General features: G+C 39.3%; 1 protein-coding gene across 2 annotated transcripts in view; it reads left to right on the plus strand.

Annotated features, from left to right (window-relative positions):
* USP3 (ubiquitin specific peptidase 3) overlaps positions 1-22,730 on the plus strand; it is a 107,100-nt gene that overhangs the window by 36,179 nt on the left and 48,191 nt on the right. For both annotated transcript variants that reach the window (XM_004716293.2, XM_045294940.1), the window contains exons 2-3: positions 3,425-3,485; positions 10,022-10,153. In XM_004716293.2, coding sequence (XP_004716350.1) covers positions 3,425-3,485; positions 10,022-10,153 — 193 coding nt within the window. The remainder of the gene's footprint in view (positions 1-3,424; positions 3,486-10,021; positions 10,154-22,730) is intronic.

Below are 22,730 nucleotides of genomic sequence, written 5' to 3' on the forward strand. Positions count from 1 at the left end.
CTCCTGCTCATTTGTGGAGCTTGATGCTGAGGTATGAACAGGGCCAGGCCAGCGGGAAGTTCTGCAGACACACAGCTGCAGGAGAAGGAGGTGGAGGGAACTTGGGTATGGTCAGCATCCAGTCTGAGATGCCCAAGGCCTTAGAGGAAAGGTACTGGAATCCAACTAGAAGATTCTCAACAATCTTGGTTTGAGGAAATATGATCGTGTAAAAGAATATGAGACCTTGTTCATTTAAGAGATTAAATGACCCTCCTGTGGTCAAGTGTAGCATTACTGCTAGAAAGAATATTACATGGTTTCCTTTTCCTTGATAACACTTTGAAGTTTGTTCTTTGCTGTTGACTCAGTTCTACTGCATAACAGGACAAAACACTGCCAAGGTCTATGCTGTCGTCACATTAGTTGCTGTACTTGAGCCCATTTTGGCAGCCACTGTGTCATTCCCTCTCCTTGAAGGTCCTCCTCTGTTTGGCTGACCCTCTACCATACATGATCTCCTTCTCCAGACTGGCCCACCTACTGACATGTGGAATGAAACCTCATCATCTTCACTTCTAAAGAACATTCCGTTTGTACTTTTTCCAAAACAGATTTGTCTGTTCTGGCAGCGCAGGGTATATTCGTCACCAGAATTATAATTCAAACACATCAGTTTTCTACATTGTCCAGCTTATGCATGCATATGAGACTGTTACAGTTACCATGATGTGGGCCAGGCACTCCTTTGTCTTGAGGGGAGCATCTTTACTTTTTGACACTTTTGCAGCAGATTTGCTTCGTGTAATATATCATTTGATTTCTTGGCTGCTGGTCTTGTGGTCACTGATTGCAGGTCTAAGTAAAAAGAAATGTGTGACAAGTCCAACCTCATAATACTATTGTCTATTCATTTTTGAGGACTCTTGTTTGCTTTCCATTGTGTGATCCATACTGATGGCTGTAGTCTTTACATCAGTAAGTGGTTCAAGTCCTTTGCTTTCAGCAAGCAAGATCGTGTTATCTGCATATCGTAAGTTGTTAATGAGCCTTCCACCACTCTTGATGCCATGAGCTTCTTATAATCTAGCTTCTGGAATTATTTGCTAAATTTACAGATGGAATAAATATGGTGAAGGAATACAGCATGGACACTTACCTTTCCTCATTTTAAACCACTCAGTATGTCCTTTCTCTGAGTGACTATCTTGTGGTCTATGTATAGGTTCCACATGAGCACAAAATTGATGCCATCTAACACTTCTCACATAATCTTGAACAAATGTACCATCTCTTGCTCTCCCTGTCACTTTAGTACCCCACCTACATCATTCAATGCAGACATGTCTTAATTAAATGTGATTCTAAGAGGAGTGAGTTCCTGGGGACTAGAGCCATGAGCATGCACAAAAAGAAAATCTCAAAATAAACTCTGTGATAATTTACTAGTTTTAGGAAACAAAACCTTGCAATTTATTAAGAAACAAATCCAGTTACAAATGCGCTCATGGGTCTACGTCAAGGGGACCTGTGTAGTAATTGAAATCAGTCAGCTTTGTACAAGATCCACAAACACAAACCGTGCACTGGCCCTTAGAAGCCAAAGTGTGCTGCAGGCCACATACAAGAATCCATCTTCATTTTTTTCCTTCTCCTCAAGTTGCTCCATAGTTAGGCTTGAATGAAAACAGACAGAAAAACAACATTGAGAATTAAGATGAGTTACTGGGTCTAAGTAAGATGTTAGGAGAAAGAAGAAAGATAAATTGAGTCACCAGGCATCAATACATAGAGGTGTAACCAAAATTTCCATCTTTCTGGCCCCAAGACAGGCCTTCATAAAAGCTCTCTAGTGTGGCCAGTGGGCCATAGAGTGCCCACCTATTTTCTTCTTCTGGTTTAGTAGGAAATGGTCATAAAATTAATATATTAATTAAGAGAAGACATCGATTTCTCGCCAGTTCTGCATGTATAGATGTATCAGGTTACTACACAAAACTTTTCTTCCTTCTCTCTAGGAAAGCTATTTTGAAATTATTGTTGAAAATTAAGTTGTGTCCATCTGTGTGAAGAAACTTAGGGCATTTTTACTTTGCCTTCAAAATTTTTTGACTGGTTTGCTTAACACTCTTTCTGTTTTAGAAAGGATTTGCAGTGGGTTCCTGAAAACATTTCACAGAAATATTTTAATTGTTTGACTAAACTCCCATCTTCACACTCTACTATATAACTCACGTCTGCATAAAAAGAGCGTTCTCCAGTAGCAGAAGTTAATGCTGTGGAAGTGAGAGAGAGAAATGTTCCTGATGAGTTATGTATAGTGGATTTTGTTCCAGATTTATGAGTTTAACATATTTCAAAGCCTGAATAATGTTAAACATGTTTTATCAAATTAATGTTTTTCTTAATGGAAATGCATTCTTTTACATTTACACACTGTGTGGGCCTTTATTTTGTCCGTGAGTTCCCTCCTTCCATTATCTTTTTCTTTTGTAACAGTTAGAGGGGTCTGTTGTGATAAGGCAACTAAGTAGGGACCAGATTTGACGAGAGCTCGGTACCCTGTAAGAAAGTAGAACCTGCGTCTCCACAAACATTGTTCCCTGCTCCGTGTCAGGCAGTGCATTTATTGTACTGAGGGTGTTGGCTGTGCCGCGGTGCTCCCTCCCTCCGCAAGGGATCCACCTGGGAGTCACTTGGAAAGCTGCTTTTCCCCCAAATCCCATGTTCTTTGTTCTCCTGTCCTTGGTCCAGTTAGATAGCTGCCTGGTAGAACATATGTGCTTTCAATTAAGACCCTCTCCTTTTGAAAGTCATTACATAGACTGATTTTTATTTTTATAAATGAGTAAACAAGTGAAATTGAGATCAATACTTCTAAAGTTTTGATATTCTTTCTGGCCTACCCTACCCCTCATAACACTTAAAACTGATGTAATTATGACCCAGGTGTACTCTCAGCAACAGTTATGTGCAGTTCTCATAATCAGTATTATATGTTGTAACACTGAGACCCTAATTTGAGAAAACTGAGCTTAGTCTTCCCCATTGTACCTGTGGGTTATATGATCTGCATGGCAAAGATAACTGATTAAAAAAAAAAGCGACCTTCACAAAATATTTTAATGGGGAAATAGACTTGTTAACTTGACAGATTGTGATACAAGGAGAAGAAGTGGTTGTGTGTTTAACTTGTGTATGAGTACAGAGTCACCCACAAAGTGGGCAGCCCTTGTGGAGGTGAATTTGGGTTCTTTTCACGACAGCTTTCAGCAGGCAGCCATTTTGTGTAATTGCACTCACAAAGCAGGGGTTTGAGATTTCTGTACACCTAAGCAGCCATGGCTTTTATAACTCGATCACAGGATATGAGATTACAGATTAGGGGAGACATTGGGAAATAATATGAAACAATTGGTATATTGTGTATTTTTCTTTTTATTAGTGTGCCGGTCGAACAAAAGCCCCTGGGTCTGTTTGACTTGTTCAAGTGTCCACTGTGGAAGGTAGGTGACATATTTATTCACTACTTGCTTGTTTGCTTTTTTTTTCTTAATTTACTTTTAGGCTTTATATCAAAGTTTTTATTGGTTTGCATTTACTTGTTACCATTGCCTAATCATAGTGTGCAATTCTCTATGGGGCTTCCCTCGTCCTCTAGAACTTCTTAGTTTTGTGATACACCTGGGAAAATGCTAAGGGAAAACTCCTTCATATTTATTTTTTATTTATTTTTTTTTTTGTTGTTTGTTTGTTTTGTTTTTTTCTTACAAACCCTTGTGTCGAGGGCTGACTTTCAATAGATCGCAGCGAGGGAGCTGTCCTTCATATTTATGCTTAGATGATGAACTGCATTAATGATAAAGATAATCTAGTAATTTTGGACTGGAAAATGAAATGAGGACTTGGAAATCTTGAAAGTTTATTGTATGCTACTTGTAAAAGCCTTTTATTAGAGAAAAATCTTAAACACACACAAAAGCAGAGTATTACTATAATTGAACCTTGTGCTTTCATCACCCAGCATCACCAATTACCAGCACATGACCTTTCTTGTCTCACTCATTACCCCATCCCAGCCGTACTGGTTTATTTTGAAATTAATCCCCGGCATATCATCTTCATGGGCGGAGAGCGGAGGGGGGGCACCTAAAATATTTACAGAGAAAGGAATTCCCTTTGAAAAACGATCTTGCCATGGAGTTCCATTATTCCTGTCTAACATGTGCCAAATGTTTCCTTGTTCCACTGAAGCATGTTGCTTCCAATTCACTGAGCCCTCTTCTTTCCCAGTTCAAGCTGAGCACTTCCTACCAGTGCTTGGCTTCTCAATGTTACTTAAATACTTTAATAGCTCGTTTCTTCTGAGACAAACTGGAAGAGATATCAACCTTTGTGATTTTTAGCCTGGTTGTAGCACGTTTATTTCAACTACTCATTTCGCTTAGAAACACCCTTTGCATTGGCTTCAGAAATGAATAGCTTAGCAGCTAGCAGATGGGAAATCATACTTGGTCAGACAGGTTGAAATCGATAGTGATTTATTTGGAACATTTCCCCATTGTTATTTTTAAACCTTCATTGCATGAAAAGTATCTTTGTTCTGTTAACTTTAGATTTTCTCACATTTTTAGTCCTAGAATTAAGAGTTTTTGTCCATGTACACTTAAGTGTACCTTTGGAAAATGTTAACTACATGTCTTAATTGTGGCTGTTGTGGTTTTGAAATCTCTAGGATTTGGAGAACCTGAAAATACTTTGTACAGATAACATTTTTTTAAAAAAGAAGAAGAAAAGTAGAAACACTTAAAATCTACATGTGAAATAAAATGATTTTTTAATAAAACCTATACTTGAAGAGACAGATTCCTCTCCTACATTTTGATAGGTGAGAATCATAATGCAATAGAATTGATCTGGCTCTTTTCTCTAGTGTCTCATAGTGCTTTACGACCTACATCTTGAAGGTCATATGCCCATGAAAAGACCTGGCAAGCTGTAAAGAATTGGAGAGACTGATTTTCTTAATAGCAAACAAACAGTTCCATGTTTTGGAAAAATAAATTGGAATAATTCTACGCACTATAGGTGGGCTATTTCCAATTACAAGCAGTTTTAAGTTTGGAAATTCAACATAGTTTGAATTCAACATAGTTTCTGAGGTAGGTTAAGTAGATTAAACAGATATTGAGTGTAGCCTGAATTTGGATCTCCATTTTTCAAAATGGATAAGTTAATTTCCCAGAAACATGTATGCCTGCAGGTGGAGTGCCAAGCATTCTGATTTCTCAGTGATTTTGAAACCACTTGTCTGAAAGAGTCATTCAAACAGAATGAGGGAATACTCTGATTTAAAATTAGGAAAGGTGTGCGTGAGGGTTGTATCCTTTCACATACTTACGTATTCGGTTTGTATGCAGAGCAAATAATCCCAGAAGCTGGATTATAAAAAATAACTCAGTATCAGGATTGGAGAAAGGCTTAATAACAACCTGTAATATGCAGATGACACAACCTTGCATACTACGAGAGAGAAGGCCTTCAGTGTGGGTTACACAGTGTGAAGGGAAAAAAAAGCCCACAATTATAATGGTTAGGCCTGGTTGTCTAGAGAAACAAACTCAGTTATACTCATTTGGGTACAAGAAAGAGCTTTATGTCAAGAAGTAATTATATATCAAGAAGGCATCCCAGCTCAGTCCAACTCAAGTCCAAAAGTCCAAAGCTAGTCCATAAGTCCCTTTTCAGACTCACATAGCAGACAGGTGATGCGGAATGCAGGAAGGTTACAGGCTGGTGGGTGCAGAGTCATGTGGATCCAAGGTTGTTGGGAACTTGGCAGGGTTCCAGTAGCTCTTGGTGTTGGGCGCCCACATGAGGCCACCCCTGGAGGCAGAGTCCCAGCAAGTAGGAAGGCAAAGTCACAGAGAGAGAGAGATTCCCACTTTCTCTGTATGAGGAGACCGCACCTCTAAGGAAGCATCATCAGGCTGTGTGACCTGATGGACAGTTTGGACTGCACTATCGTAAAAATTCAGGTTAACAGATAAAATTCTCTCTGCAACACGGACAATAACAACATCATCATAAATGGAGAAAAGACCGACGTCAAGGATTTCATCCTACTCGGATCTACAATGACTGTTCATGGAAGCAGAAGTCAGGAGATCAAATGACACATTGCATTGGGTAAATCTGGTGTACAAGACCTTGAAAGGGCAAAGGTGTGCCTGCCTCAAGCTGTGGTATTTTCCGTTGCCTCGTATGCATGTGAAAGTTGGACACTGAATAAGGAGGACTGCAGAAGATCGATATGTTTGAATTAGGGTGCTGGCAAAGAATATTGAAAGTACCATAGACCACCAGGACAAGCAAATAGGCTTTGGAAGAAGTACAGCCAGAATGCTCCTTAGGAATGAGGATGGTAGGACTTCATTTCATGTTATCAGGAGAGACCCACCCTTGGAAAAGGACATCATGCTTGTTAGATCAGTGACAAAGACAAGACCCAATGAAGTGGATGGACATAGTGGCTGCAACAATGGGCTCAGACATAACAATTGTGAGGTGTGGCACAAAGCTAGGCAATGTCTTACTCTGTTGCACCTAATAGCAGTAGCAACAATGGAAGAGAACCCTTAAATGGATGTTCTTTCAGCTAGGAGTAGTTTATCAATACCATAAGTGCTTATGTATTTTTGTTGGGCTTCATGGCAACTTTACATCTAAGTCGTTATTTTTGAATTTTTGAGATGGTTGTTAGAAAGCTGTAGTTTTTATATACAAGGGGTTACCCAAAAATAACCCTAAAATAACTCCACTGGGCGGAGCTTTCATAGTAAGCATTTTTCCTACTAGGCAAGCATTGAGCAACTTTCTCTGAGTTAGTGCTCCCAGCGGCATCATCTGGGAAGGGTCTCTCTCGTCACAGTGATTCTCCCCCCCCCCCCCCCCAAAAATCAGTTTTTTGTGATGGCTGATTTAAGAGAACAGCGTGCAGCTGGGAAGTTTTGTTTCCTGCTCAAGAAAAATGCCACAGAAACTGTTGTGATGTTGAACACAGCATAGAAGGACAGCGCTATGGGAAAAACTCAAATGTATGAGTGGTTTTGTTTCAAAAAAGGTGAAATGTCAATTGATGAGAAATATTGTTATGGATGTCTGTCAACTTCCCTTAGGGATGAAAATGTTGACAAAATTTGTGCACTATGTTCGAAGATCAATGACAGATCACTGAACAGATAGAGTTATCTGGACTATCTTGGAGCTCCGTTCAGCAAATTTTATGGAAGATTTGGGAATGAGAAAGGGTCACTGCGAAATTTATGCCTCGGATTGTGACTGACCAGGAAAAAGGGTGTTGACTGGAAACATGCCCTGCTTTGAAATGAAGTACTAGCTCTGAGTGCCCTAGGCTTTTTTCCCAAGGTCATTACAGTTGACTAGACATGGTGCTATTCTTACAACCCTGAAAGCAAACATCAGGCAAGCCAGTGGAAGATGCCATCGTCACCTTACCCCCCCCACCCCACCCCAAAGCCCATCAAATGAAATCAAAGATCAAGATGATGCTCATTTGTTCTTTTGTTTTGAGGGGGATAGTGCATTTGGAGTTCTTTCCACCAGATCAGACTGTTAATCAAGCTTTCTATTTAGAGGTTCTGAAAAGATTGCATGACAGTGTGAGACAAAAAAGGCCTGATTTGTGACAGATGGGGGACTGATTTTGCCACCATGACAATGTACCTGTTCACACGGCCATCTCGGTGCACCAGTTTTGGGCAAAAAAAACAGCATGCCTCTCGCCCCACTTACCTCACTTACCTAACCTTTGACCGTGTGACTTTTTTGTTTCTGAAAATGAAGAGGGACATGAAAGGACAGTGATTTGAGGACTTAGAAGAGGTGAAGAAAAAACTAGGGAGGTCCTGTCAGCCATCCAAACAGATGAGTTCGAAAAATGTTTCCAAGGATGGAATCGCAGATTTGACAAATGTATGAAGTGTAATGGAGGGTACTTTGAAGATAAGGTTGTTTTGAAAGAAATTTAGATACAGAGCTTTGAAAAACAGTTCTGTGTTTTTTTGGGGGGTGGGTACCCTCTTCATATAATAAGACACTTCCTTTGTGTTATAGGCCAGATTGTCTAGTTATTATCTAAAATTGGAAAAGGGAAATATTTGTTATGTTAGCCAACTTAAACAAACTGTTATTTTCTGACTGGTATTGGGCAGTAGCCAAAGCATTGCTAATCTTACTCTCAATCAGTAGCCTTATCATACTTATTTTATCACTGGCATCTGCAGTAACTATTTAAATATACAGTTCACTTAGACACTGGAGTTTTGTGATAAATTGAACTATATGCACTATATATAGTGGTGATGCCCCTTTTTAATATTGTTCACTACTCTTTTCTTTGGTTCTGAAGAGACTTCCATGAACATCGCTATTGTTTTTTTTATCATGCACAGTACTATAAATATACTATAAATAAGTATAGAAAGTTGAGTTGATTAGATATTGAGTTTATATGATACCATGGAGTTTAGTTTTTAAGTTCAATATGAATGTTTTCTGATTTATGCACTGAAGTGTTATGTTGCTTAATGTGCTTAATGTCACTTTCTAAGCAATAATATTGCTTGGATCCTGAATAAATAGTTAGGAATAAAGTTAGGAATAATAAAATATCATTGTTAACATATGCAACCTTTTATTTAATTTTATCACCCGGTAGTCCATGAGATACAGGTACTATTATCACCATTTTACAGGGGAGAAAAGTGAAGCACAGAGAGGTTAAGTAACTCATCAAAACTCACATAGCCAGACATTGTCAAAGCCTACTTTTAAAGCCAGGCAGTCTAATTTTTGAGCTTATACTCTTATTATTCTATTTAAAAATTCATGTTAGTCCACCTTTTGGACAGCACCCAAGTATACCCAAATGTTAAGTATGCTTACTACTGTGACTGTAGTGGGTAAGAACACGATCAGACTGAGTTGTGGTTAGTGGCACCTTTAATGCTTCCAGCCTTCCTGGCGTAGACTGGGCTCTGCAGTTTGTGCCTTCCCACTTTCCCCAAGGTAAGTGTTGCTCCTGGTGCCCTGAGCGTGCCTCACTCACCTTGAACCTGTTTATTTGAATACCATTTACCGCAACCAACATTTGTTTTGACTGTTGTAACTTTTTAAGTTGGCCTTGCCCTCTGTAGATTGGCTTATATCTAGAGACTGGGGGTTTTTGTTTTGTTCTCCAGACTAGTGGTTCGCTACAACATTGTATGTTATTTAGGTGAAGGTGTGAATGAATTTGGGTACAAACTGTGTGCATATCAACCCCTATTTTGCTTGTTATAATGGTTTAATAAATCAGGGTTGGAAAGTTGTACACATTTTTATGAATATTGTCAACCTTCTATTACCTTTACCCACATAGAGAAATAACAGTTTATATAAGCTTAAAATGATTTTGTATTTTATATAGAACATTTCTTAACAATCTCCTTTCAGTGTGAGTTCAGATGTTCAAATATAAAATATCCAAAGCTATATTGATAAGAAAGAGGTGGAAGATTATCTTGTTTCCATATCTGACCTTCAGGGGCCAGAACAGAGCATGTGACCCTGTGGGAAGTGGTTGAGTAATTTCGTTTATAAAGCTTCCCTTTGATAACAGCCTGAATTGGTGGTTAGTGGTCTAAGAAAAAGCTTAACGAAAAAGGAAATAAAGCTATAGCAAAAACATCAGTAAAGGAGCTTCTAATTGATAACATCAATGGTGTTGAAGCTGATTTGCATAGATAATGCTTTTCCTTGCCTGGCCCTAGTTTTGTGTATAATTAAAAGTTGACTGTAATAGTTGCATAAAAAGAGCTTATTTTAAGTATTCAGCTTAACATATCCTTAACTGATTGAATATTCTTATAAAAGTATTCTTTTTGCATTCTGGTTTGATTAGCATCTAATTGTTTTACTGTTTCAACTTCCAAGGTAATGTTTGGATTTTAGATTAAATTTAAAAAATTTTTTTGGTCAGGTATGTGAATGGGCATGCAAAAAAGCATTATGAAGATGCTCAAGTACCCTTAACCAACCACAAAAAAACAGAAAAGCAAGATAAAGCTCAACACACAGTGTGTATGGATTGCAGTAGCTACAGTACATACTGGTAAGTTAATATTTTCTAGACATGATCTTCCTTACTATATGTGCACGTATTTTTTGCTTTTCCACATCCTTTCCCCATTCCCAGGTCTCCACACTGCAGCTTGAACTCCCCTTTCAGAATCGTTAGGATTCACTGGGAGCGAAGCCATCAGGACCTTTATCTTTCGGATTTTACTTTGTTGCATTGTTCCGCTCTTTCTTTCCCTCCCCTTTCTGTAAGACAGGGAAACGAGAAGGCTCTGCTGCTTTGTGAACATTCATTATCATTCCTTTTCTTACTTTCTTTTTTTCATAGTAGGATAATGTGATCAAACTCAAAACCCTGCTCTCCAGGTAACATTTTGTCACATAAGCATCACAATTTTTACATCTTTATTAAAAAAACAAAAACCCACACACCGTAGTCTTTCTGCAATACAATTTCATTCTCTTCTCCACCCCTGGAGATGAATGTCAAGAATTTCACATACAGCCTTTTAAAGGTTGGAGGCTCTATTTTTTCTTTGTAAAATACTTGTCGGTTTCATAAAAATACCTATTTTTTGAAACACCTGAGAACAAAGTTAGGTTATTTATCCTACAAATGATGCTTAACATTTATATCAAAACAAACAATTATGTTTATTTTCTATGCTCAAAGGTCAGTAAGTATATTTTGTCATTTTAACATCAATATGAAGTATATTTATGGCCTTAGCTAGGAATTGATGCTGAATAAATCTTTGTTTTAATCAATTTTATTTCTGCTCCAAAAGTTGTTGAAAAAAAAATTTTTTTAAACCAAAAAGTTGTTTACATTGCTGGTGGGAAAAAAACAAGTTTACATGGAAAGGGGTTTTCTCCTTGCCTTTGTATGTCACAGAAAGGCAGCAGTGGACGGGTGGGGATTAAACTTCAAATCTCATTTTGATTCACACTGTTGCGGTGTGTGCATCCTTTTCCGTCGCCCTACATAGTGGATGGTGGCATTGTGAAAGGTGTCCATCAAAACGAGAAGAACAGGTCAGTGGTTTCATGGGCCTTTGAAATGTTGACAGGTTTAACATTCTTAGATATCTTCAGATTTGGCCATGTAAATCACTACTATTTTAGTCCTCCGTGTGTGGAAAGGCAGGCTGGAGATGCACGAAGACCGTATGAGCGTGCAAGGGCCGATGTTGGTGTCAGGTGCCATCAAGTCGACGCAGACCCCTGGCAGCCCACGCACAAGAGAATGGAACCCCGCCTGGTCCTGCGCCCCTGCACGGCTGTCCCCGCGCTTGAGCCCACCATGCAGCCGTGGTATCAAGCCATCTCCTTGAGAGCCTTCCTCTTTTTTGCTGCCCCTCCACTCCACCAAACACCATACAAGGGCTAGCATGCCGTTTTCTGTGGTTTGCCCTTCTGAAACACTCCTGCCATTGAAAGTTAAGCATTAGCCAAACTGTTGAAGTATTTTCATTGGTATTTTCCTTTCCTTCTAGAAACTTCTGTCTGAGAAAGACATAGGCACCTAGTTTGCAGAGCCATGTGGTTATGTGTTGTAAGTCTTTGTGCTTGAGACAACAAAAATGAAGATCATTCTCCAAGAATCTCAAAATCATTGTCACAGTTTGTGCCAATCTATGTTGAAAGTATTATCAGTTGATACTTTGTTTTATAATTACGTTTCTTGATTTTCAGTTAGCAATATGTATGCCTTGGATAATCCAAAGAATCAAACTCACTGCGGAGTCAATTCATTGTGACCCTTTAGGACAGAGGAGAACTGCCCCTGTTGGTTTTCTACACTGTCATTCTTTTTTTTTTTTTTTAACATTTTATTAGGGGCTCATACAACTGTTATCCCAATCCATACACACATCAATTGTGTAAAGCACATTTGTACATCGTTTCTCAAAACATTTTCTCTCCATTTAAGCCCCCGACATTAGGTCCTCATTTTTCCCCTCCCTCCCCGCTCCCCCCTCCCGCATGAGCCCTTGATAGTTTATAAATGGGTATTTTATCATAGCTTGCCCTGTCCGACGTCTCCCTTCATCCCCTTTTCGGTTGTCTGTCCCCCAGGGAGGAGGTCACACACAGTTCCATGTAATCGGTTCCCTCTTTCCTACCCATTCTCCCTTTACCCTCCCTGTTTTGCCACTCACACCACTGGTCCTATAGGGCTCATCCGTCCTGGATTCCCTGTATTTTCAGTTCCTATCTGTAGTACACTGTCATTCTTTACAGGGTAGAAAGCCTCATCTTTCTCCTGTGGAGTAGCTGGAGGTTTTGAACTGTAGACCTCCCAGTTAACGGCCCAACATGTAACCACTATGCCACCAGGGCCCCTCAGCTTGCATAATGGAAGAATCAAAATACAAAAACATGTTTAGGTGCTATAAATTTGCAGTAAGCTTTCTTGCTATTTGTTAGTTGATGGGATAGGATAATTTAAAGTAACATTTTGTAAATTACACTTTAGGAGAAAGTTACCATAGCAAATTCATTTTCCCAATCAGTTCATAGACAGATTGCTCTCTGACATTGGTTGCAATCCCCACAGTGTGTCAGCACCCTCCCTCCCTGTTCCTTCCTGGGCTCCCTGTCTCCCTCCATTCATTCTGCTTCCTTGCCGCTCTGTCTTCTCATCTTTGGTTTTAGGCAAGTGGTGCTCTTTTGGTCTGTGTGGCTTTGATGTGCACATTCTTCCTGTGGTTTAGTTCCTTATTTGGTTGAAAGGTGGCCTCCAGGAGTCTCTTCAGTTCAGGATAGGATTTCTCAGGGGAGTCATCCCTGGTTTCCTCTCTTTCTGACCAGAATTGTAGCTCTGAGATTTTAAGAATAGTGAAGTGGAAGTCTATTCATAGAGTTCCTTGAATGTGTATAGGCTGTAAGCGTTCATGTCTTCATATATAAGTGTTTGAGAGTGCTTTTATTAAATTGGGATTTAATTTGTTTGGTATTGGTAGAATGCTAAAGGTACATATCGGTTCATTATTAAATTAGTAAATGGCAGATCTGAAACCTTGGGAAATATATGCTGTGGTGGGGGCTTCCTGGCCAATTGCCAGTCTTTGGTGTGAAGTTATACAGAACTGCAAGTGTGTAGACACCTGCTGAATGCAGGGAGGGAGGGAGCTGCAGCTGGTCACTTCACTGTCTCATTTATGAGGTTGAGAGCAAGACGCCAGGGAATTACCCTGATTACACTGATGGCCTACGAGGAATCTCTGTTATTTGCCAACTGGTGAAGCTGTAGTAGAAATGAACAGTTTCCACACCTCGTTATAATTAGAAATAAAAAGATTTCCTTTTTTATGGTGTGTGAGTTTTGTATGTGTCATTTTCCAATGCACTCGCATAATTTCAGTGCATACATAACTCTTGGCACACAAAATTGTGGTTAGACTAAATGATTTGCTCCAGATACAGAATACCATTGTACTAGGTCTAACTTACTCTCTTGTAGTCAAAATATTCTGGCTTTAGTCTATGTAAAGCATCTTCCCCAGTGTGTTCTGTGCTATGAAGAAGTTGTAACATACACTAAGACTTCATTTTTCTGTATTTTCTCCTGACCAAGAAGCCCTTTTCTATCCTATCCTTTATTACCAACCCCCTTCCCTGCCCAGGCCCCTGTTGTAGCTAGCTGTGTCTTGCCCCTTGTGCTGCATGCGTCACTATTGGTAGATAGCCTGGGGACCCTCAGGAGCCAGATCTGAGATCTCCCCATCTGTGGTAGTCGGTGTGTGTTGTGCAGAGTAGGCCATTTATTTAGGAAAGGTTGAAGTTTATTAACTTCAAAAGATGGGGAGATTCATGCTAAGTCAATTATGTCGTGTCCTCTGGTTGTTTGGGCAATACTGAAGAGCCACACACAATATATTTTCCTGAAGAAAATTTAGACCTTGGAGGTGTTGTTGCTGGGTGCTCCCATGCCAATTTAGACATATAGTGACCCCATGTGGCAGGTGGAGCTGCCCCAGCGGGTGTTCTAAGTTATCACCATTTACAGAGGTTCATCACCAAGTCCTATCCCACAGAGCCACTGGATGGGTTTGAACCGCCAACTTTTCTGGTTTGTAGAGAGTACTTAAGTGTTTGCACTGCCAAGTCTCCTTAATCACAGCATAGTTGTATTATTTTATTTCTCTCCCAAGAGAAACTCCCTCAGGTCTGATATAAACAGAACATCTACAAGAAGCACATATTATCAAAGGATAACAGCATAAAATGTGTCACTGTTTCAAAACAGGAAAGCAGTGACAAAAGAAATAATTTTGATTTGACATGAGCTCATTCCTTTAGGGGATAAACCAAATTAACATGATACCAAAGTAGAGGTAAATGGTGATTTCAATAATAATGAAAATCTTCTCAAGATTTGAATACAAGAACTAGTGTTCACTTTATTATTAAAATAATATTTCCTCCCTCTCATCCTCACTTCCCTCTCCCAACCAGTATAAATGGAATTGTGTGTGGTTTGCATAACCATGATTGAAAATAAAGAAATATCAAAATTAGAGACTTTTTTTTTTTTAATTTCTTAAGTAGGTAGATATTTGGAATTAGTAGGTTTGAAATCCTGAACAGCCACAACAAATCATTTTTAACTTTTCACAGTCTTGGCAGTTTTGTTCTCTATCAGCAATAACTGAAGTCTTGAGAATATGAAAGTGTAACAAGGATAGTAAGACTGAATTATCAGAATTTTCCTTTTCAGGCAGATAGTATTTATTATTTTTTATATAATTTTTTACTGACATATCTTACTCATTCCAGTATACCCTTTCCCTTCCCATACGGTTCTGCTGTTCAGTCCCATCAGATGGAGCTATACAATCATCAGTGCTATCAACTCCCGTTTCCCTACTTATCCCTCCTTCTCACTTCCCATATCCTCAGGTAACCATTACTCCCATCACTGTCTGTAACATGATTGAGATATATCCCATAAAGACCTTAATATAAGGGGAGGAAATCTTAAAGAACTAGAGGATAGTTGTGTGGTTCATCAGTGCCATACCACACCCTGGAGTTTTCCTCCATTCCATGTGGCTCTTCTGAGAGGGACTGTCCAATTATCTTGCTGGTGGACTTTGAGTCTCCACTACATCCACTCCCCTTAATATTGATTTGGTTGTGTGTTATTTTAACTTTTAATACCTCTACCCATTGATACCTCATGATTACACAGGCTGATGTGCTTCCATGTGGGCTTTGTTGCTTTCTTGCTAGATGGCCACTTGTTTAACTCTAAGCATTGAAGACCCCAGATGCTATATCTTTTGATAGCAGGGCACCATCAGCTTTCTTCACCACATTTCCATATGTACCTTTTTATCTTCAGTGATCCTGTCAGGAAGGTGATTATATACAATGCCACATTATTAGAACAAACCGCTCTTTACTGAGGTAAGATTTAAGTCGAGGCCCAAAGTCTAAGGCAGATGGTATTTTAAAACATTCCTTCAAGCAAAGAAATCATAACTGGACACAGAATTTCAGCATTTTCAAATTAGAGAATAGGGAGTCTTTTATTTATTTAAAAATTGAATCTGGAAATTTAAAAGGAAACTTTCAAACAGGTGGTTTGGAAACATAAAGGGCTTTTCCTTCATAAGCTGTGTTTTTCTACTTGTAACAAAGGGTATGGAGCTTCTTAGCATGTACTCTGATTTCCCATAATTGGCTTACTTGATGTCAGTGCATCTGAAATTAATAACAGATCATTTAAAATTAAGCTTGCTTTCTAAAAGAGTTCTCTGGGGTTTTAACACTTCTTAGTTTGAAATAATGAAGTAAATAAATTCTACTAAGAGCATTTTGGGGGGGTCATTTTTCAGTATTCTCCATCTGTCATTCTTAGTAAAGCCTGTGGTTCAGTTTGCCTCCAGTTATCACAATGTTAAACAAGTGAGTGGAAGGAAGTTACAACCTGGTGGAAGACCTGCCCCTGCTCCCTTCTTGAGGGGCACTTTCTGCACAAAAGCTTTTTTTGTTTTCATATTAGTATTATACTGACTATATATTTAGAAAAGATAGCTTTGTAGGCAGGAGATAAAGGGCTTATAATGGAAGAATTTATTTACAGTTACATAAAAAATCAGCTTCAGTACATGATTTTTTGCCTTATTTCATATGAGTGAAGGCAGTGTGGCTTGGGGATATTTTCTTAGTTTTTCGAGAATTGGATGTGGAGCTGAAGGACCAGTCCCATAGCACTGGCAGCAGGATTGCAAACAGCAGGGTCTCAGAGCTGAAAGAGAAGTAGAGATTGTGATGCATGGGTGCTTGAAAAGAAATTAGGCACGTATTTAGCTCCAGAAGTTACAAAAGAAAAGTAACCAATAAGAGAACAGAACCAAAGGAATTAGCAACTAACCAGATATTAAAAAAAGAAAGACTACAAAGCCGGGATAGAGAAACCTGAAGAATGGCTCCAACAAGTGAAACCATCATCTAGCCTGACTGCAGCGCCCTCGCTCACCGACCAAACTCACTGGCTTCAACTCATTGCCGACTCGTAGTGAGTGTAGGACAGGGGAGAAGTCCCCCGGGTTTCAGAGACTGTGCCTCTTCGAGGGAGTAGAAAGCCCCATCTTTCTCCCTTGGAGCAACTGGTGGTTTCAAACTGCTGACCTTGTAGTTAGCCATCCAGTGCATAATTACTACGCCAGAAGGGCTCCTTAACGGAAAGTTTCGTAGGTGGTGAAAAGCATGTGCACTTGACTACTAGCCGAAAGGTTAATGGTTCAAACTCACCAGCAGCGTCACAAAAGAAAGGCCTGGCAACTTGCTTCTGTAGAGCTTTCAGCCGCGACAGCACTGGTGCAGCTCTACCCGGTAACATGCCTCCTTCAGTTGGAATCAACTTAATCCATAGAAAAGGGGACAGGAATAAATACACAGAACATTTTGGAGTAAGGAAGGAGAAATAACCTTAAAACACGAAGGAAAACAAGCTAATTTCTGGCATACTTTTCATTATAAGTTTATGGAAATCTGGATGAAATTAGTAACTTCCTTAGAAATATAAATTGTCAAAATTAGCTATAGAGGAAATGGATAGGGTTGCAGAGTTAATGCTTGCCTCTCATGCACCTGTCTCAGATTACATCATAGATTAATCTTTTCTCATTTCAAGAAACAGATACAATTTAAAGTTACCCATAACACTGGAAGACTTTATAAACCATTATGCCAGAACTTGAAATACCTCACACAAAGCTTATTTTTTATCAGCTTAATCTGTATTTGAGAAAGGATTTTAACCATTCTTTTGTATCTCCTGATGGATTATAGGCTTTTAAAGGCAGAGCAGAAGTTCAGGTGTATGAGTATGTGTAAATTAAGCAGAGAAGAGTAGTAATGATAAAATCAAGATCTGACAGAAAGAAGTTCAGGGGATGAAGTAGAGAGCCGATGCTAGCGTTTGAGAACTTAATTTCTTTTTAGAGAGATGCACCTTTATTTTGGGAAGAGCCATGGGTCTGAAGTAGAATATCTTCGTTGGAGTCTTTTGGAATTTGACAGGCCTTCAGGTATAGACAAGGGTTGTGATGAACCCAGGACTCCAGGGAAGAGGCTATAGTACTCTGTCGGCTAGCCAGCCACAAATATAAAGCAAGGGCTTGGCCAGGTTCTTCACTAGCTCCTCACTCTTTTCAAGAAAGCATATTGTAATGAGGGTGAGAGATTATAAGGGTAATGTTGAGTCCATTCTAATGTGAAAAAGTTTTTACATTTCACTCACGTGAAAGGTACTGTTTTATTAACTGACTAGATACAAAAATAATCATGGTAGACACCTTAGTCTATCCTTTGAATAAGCAAGCCTGTTATTGATCTGGTCTTCCCTGTTGCCAGCATCTTCACCTCCTTCAGTCTTCTTCATCCCACCTCATGGAGAAGCCCATGGGAAGGGCCACAGGACGTTATTTGCTGCTTTGAAGCGTTTCCCAACAGAGCTCATGAATCAGATCCTCTTTGCAGATGATGCCATTTTTACCAAGAGATCGTGCAATCGAAGTTCTGTCAAGGCAATAGCTTCTTACTTACTTGGCCATAAGCACACTTGTAGATTAGCTCATTCACTGACTTCAGGTTTCTGTGCCCGTGCGATGTATTGTTCCACAATCCTCAGCATGTTAGTGGAAGCCTTCTTAAGCTTACAAAGGTCCCGTTGGAAATCTGGCAAAGGCAAAGAAGCTGCAACCCTTTTTGAGCCATTGGGCTCACACCACTGATACTGTGAGCCTGATAGCAAGCGCCACCCTGGATTGCCCAGGTACTTCCATGCTACCAGCTTTTCTTGCCATCAGAGCCTTTCAAATTTCAGTTCTCTCCACCTGCCTGTATTCCTTTTAATGGTGCTTAACTTTCCAGTAGAAAAGCTTTCTCCTTGCCTTTTGAAGCATCTTTAGTTCTGTGACATTGCTTTTTCTTTAGGGTTTTTGGAATATCGGGGACCTTTTATTCTCTGCGACACCCTCCATGATTTCAGCCAGCTTCCCAACAAACAAACAAACAAACAAACGTCAAGGTCTTTTATGCACATACCTTAAAATACACGATTTCAGGTCTGTGGTTGAGAACTACAGCTCTAGGTGGTCAATGATCACTAGGGACTTTAAAAAGTCTGATCCTGTTTGTATTTTAGAAAGCACTTTTTTTGTGATTAGTAAACATTTGTTTTTAAAAGTATGATGAGACTATTCAATGAAAAATATTCTCACCACCACCACCCTCAAACTCAACTCTGCTCTCTCAGAATTGTCGTAAGTTAAAATCAAGAGGACTTAGGATTTGGTGAGAGATGTGAGGGAAGAGAGAAGCCAAAGACGATACTGTAGCTTGAGCTTTTGGGTGACTGGTAGCATTTGTTTAGAAGGAAATGATGGTGTTCTAAGTAGCAAATGAGGAAAGGTCTCAAAGTGTGAGGTGCTTAGAAATCGGGCGTCAGAGAGATTAAACTTGACCTTGTGGCTGGGTTCTTAAGCAGAACTATCGCAAAAAGAAATATTTTGCATTAAAGTGACTGCTAGCATAAATTGCCCACAAAAAGTGTGCAAGAAACATTTTCTTCATGATGTAATAGAACCTTTCCCCATTCCTTTGTTTCTACATATACAGACCTGGTATTTGTTTCTGAGTAGTTGTTTTGACTAAGAACACTCCCTGCTGTCCTGTCAACTTGTCTGTGATGATGGACATGCTCCAAATAGGCTCTCCATTGCTCATTTGTTTTTTGCTTTTCACAGTGTGCTTGAGGATCATCATGTAAATTAGACACTATCTTACGTAAAAATTTGAAGTTAAAGTACAAATTTGCTGAAGGTGGGAAAAGACTGCTTGCTTCTAAGATCAAGTTTTCATATAAAGAACCTACCTCTAACTTGAGCCATTCTCAATACATTTATTTCTAGGTTTAGTTTAGAGAAGTCCATCCAAAGGATCGTTTAGGACAGTTTTGCTATGTCCTACGGGCTGCTATGAGTTGAAATCAAGTTGGCAACAATGCATTTAGGTTTTTATTCATGATAATATATAGTTACTGTCCTCATAGTGAAAACTTTTAAGCAATGAAAGAGTAATATTCAACAGAGGAAACGAATGTTTTGTTTGACACTAGTGTAATTAAAATAGCATGTGACTAGTGACTAGTATATTAAACAGTGCAGCCTCAAACTATTAATATTCAACCCTGAATAAGTTAAGGTTGTGACATTTTCAAAGACTTAAGACAACAAATCTGACAGATTTCCAAAAGAAAATAAGCCAATTTCATTAATTAAAAGTAGTTGTAAGAAATTAAATCTTAAAGCACATCTAATCTGGTAAAATACATTGAAAATACAAACTATAGCATTACCAAGTAGAAGCAATTGCACCTGTCTCAACCTATTAAAATTGAACACGAATATATTAATGTTCCCAGATTATTGAAGCAACAAAATGCATTTGTAGATAAAGAGCCATTGGAACATTTCAACCTACTAACAGCATTTGCGTAAAAGGAAATAGCTAAGTATAGTTGGGGATGGGGTGGGTAAAGTAAGCAAGAAAACACAGCAACCATCATATACGAAATGATAATAGTACTAAAGCCATTTCTATTATAATCAGAAATAAGACAAATATCTCCCATCATTATTACTACCAAGGGGTCATCAGGGTGGGGGGAGGGAAAAAAGAGGAGCTGATATCAAGGGCTCAAATAAAAAGTAAATGTTTAGAAAATGATTATAGCAACATATGTACAAATATGTTTGATACAATTTATGTATGGAGCTGTAAGAGCTCCCAATAAAACGATCTTTTAAAAAACCCGAACTATAAATGTATAATTAAGAGTTAATATATTAAGAATGATGGCTCAGCGTCTGACCTACCGGCGTGGGCTGTCCTACAAGACAGCCTCTAACAAAACTTGGCTGTCCCGAACCCCCGGTCATAGAAGTGTTTACCTTGCTACAAAGAAGGTTGGGGAAGCGCCAAAATCCGCATGTGGCATGTGCCCAGGCCGACTTGGAGGGGTCCATGCTGTGAGACCCAGGTTCTCACGAGGTTGTCCAGAACCGAAAGCACATCTGCAGGGCTCTGGCTGGTCCATGGTGCTGAATGTGTCCGAGACGCCCCGGCGGGCCGTCCTCACTCGGGAGCAGACCACCGTGGTCAAAGTGTTAAAGGCACAGCACAGGGTCAGAAAGCTAAACAAATGCAAATGAAGCTTTTCTGGATTATAAATCAAATGACTTGTTCTGTTAAAAAAAAAAAAAATGATTGAGGGAGCCGTTCCTGTGTGAACAAAACTTGTTATATAAGCATTTTTCCCCCCTCAACTTTTTACATTATCTTTAACACTTTTACTGAGACAAAGTCTGATTTACGTGATGGAGCTAAATCATAACTCTGAACAGCATACATGAAAATCAGACAAACAGGATATTACTTTTTATTCAGTCAATAAGAAAATTATTTATTTAGAATCTGCTGGAGACCTAGTTTGTTAGTGCAGTGAACTCTTAAGTAACTGTGAATCGAAAGAATTTTTATTACCTTATTTATCTGATAATTAAGCTTTGGTAAATATTTACTATACTTGCTGCCAGTGATGTATAGAGTCATGAACCAAACACATCCTGCACCAGGTTCTACAGATGGCGGCTGAACCCTTGGTTCACTTGTAGCCTTTTGTAGTAGACTGCGGGTTTTGTTAGGTAGGTTTACATAGCTTTAACCAAATCAACCCTCATCAAATGGGGACATGCATCTTCAAAGATTTTTGCCTAAGACCTGAATGATGATGTCGATAATGCACAAACCAGTGAACAAGAAAAAGAGAGACTGACATACTTCCCTGCTCTGTGCCCGTCAAACACACAGCAAGGTAAAAAGACTGGTTACCTGATAAAATCGTGGACTCTTCAGGTCGGCGTAGTAAGTGCATTGGGCTGCTAACTGCTAGGTCAGTAGTTGGAAACCACCAGTCACTCCTCAGGGGACAGGTGAGACTCTGCTCCTGTACAGAGATCCAATCTTGGAGACTCACAGGGACAGGGCTGCGCTGTGCTACAGGGCTGCTCTGAGTCAGAACAGACTTGATGGCAGGGAGTTGACTCAGGCCCAGAAAAGTGGATAAAAACTTCTAATCTTATCAGGAAGACTACAAAGTATGTATTGTGTCCAGTATCATTAGTGTTGAGCCTCACCCTATGTGTCTGTGGTACTTTGAGATTCTAGTTTCATTAATAGTATAAAGATATAATGAGTAACAAGGCACCTTTTAATAATGTACACATAATAATATAGAAGTACTTATATATCTGTATATGTAATTTATTAACATGAGGGAGCTTCAAAAACTTCACGAGAAAATGGAATTAAAATACCATGGAACTTTCCACAAAATGGAAAGTTTAGTATATATTTCAGGAGTAGTGGATGATTAGTTTTGTGGTTTATTTGTACCTTGATTAGGAGCCTTATGAATGTAGCTTGAAGATCTGTTCTTAGTAGACTAGTGTTGGCTCTTAAAACTATCACGTATAAAGCACAAGGCAAAAACAGGAAGGAAAAAGGACGTTAATGTACATTAAATTTCAATAGGAAGATTAATTGAAAGGAAAAAGGGAAAAAAGAATTTCCAAAAGATGCTAAAAAGAAAAAGAAAAAGGATTGGGGTGGTGGTGGTGATTGTTAGGTACTGTCAGGTTGGTGGAGGTGGTGGTGGTGGTGGTGGTGGTGATAGGTACTGTCAGGTTGGTGGTGGTGGACGTGGTGGTGGTGATTGTTAGGTACTGTCAGGTCAGTTCTAACTCGGAGCTACCTTAAGTACTGCAGCATGAAATACTGCCTGGTCTTGTGCTGTCCTTGACAATCATTGCTATGTTTGACGCCATTGTTGCAACCACTGTCCCAATCCGTCTCATTGAGAGTCTTTCACTTTTGCATTTACCACCTACTTTACCAAGTAGCATAATGTCCTACTCCAGGGACTGGCCCCTCTTGATCACATGTCCAAAGTATCCAGCTGAAGGCTCGCCATCCTCACTTCCAAGGAGCATTTTGACTGGACATCTTCCAAGACAGATTTATATGTTCTTGTA

This window comes from Echinops telfairi, unplaced genomic scaffold, assembly GCF_000313985.2.
Source record: "Echinops telfairi isolate 266 unplaced genomic scaffold, ASM31398v2 ScPeMD7_4048;HRSCAF=4782, whole genome shotgun sequence".
NCBI lineage: Eukaryota > Metazoa > Chordata > Mammalia > Afrosoricida > Tenrecidae > Echinops > Echinops telfairi.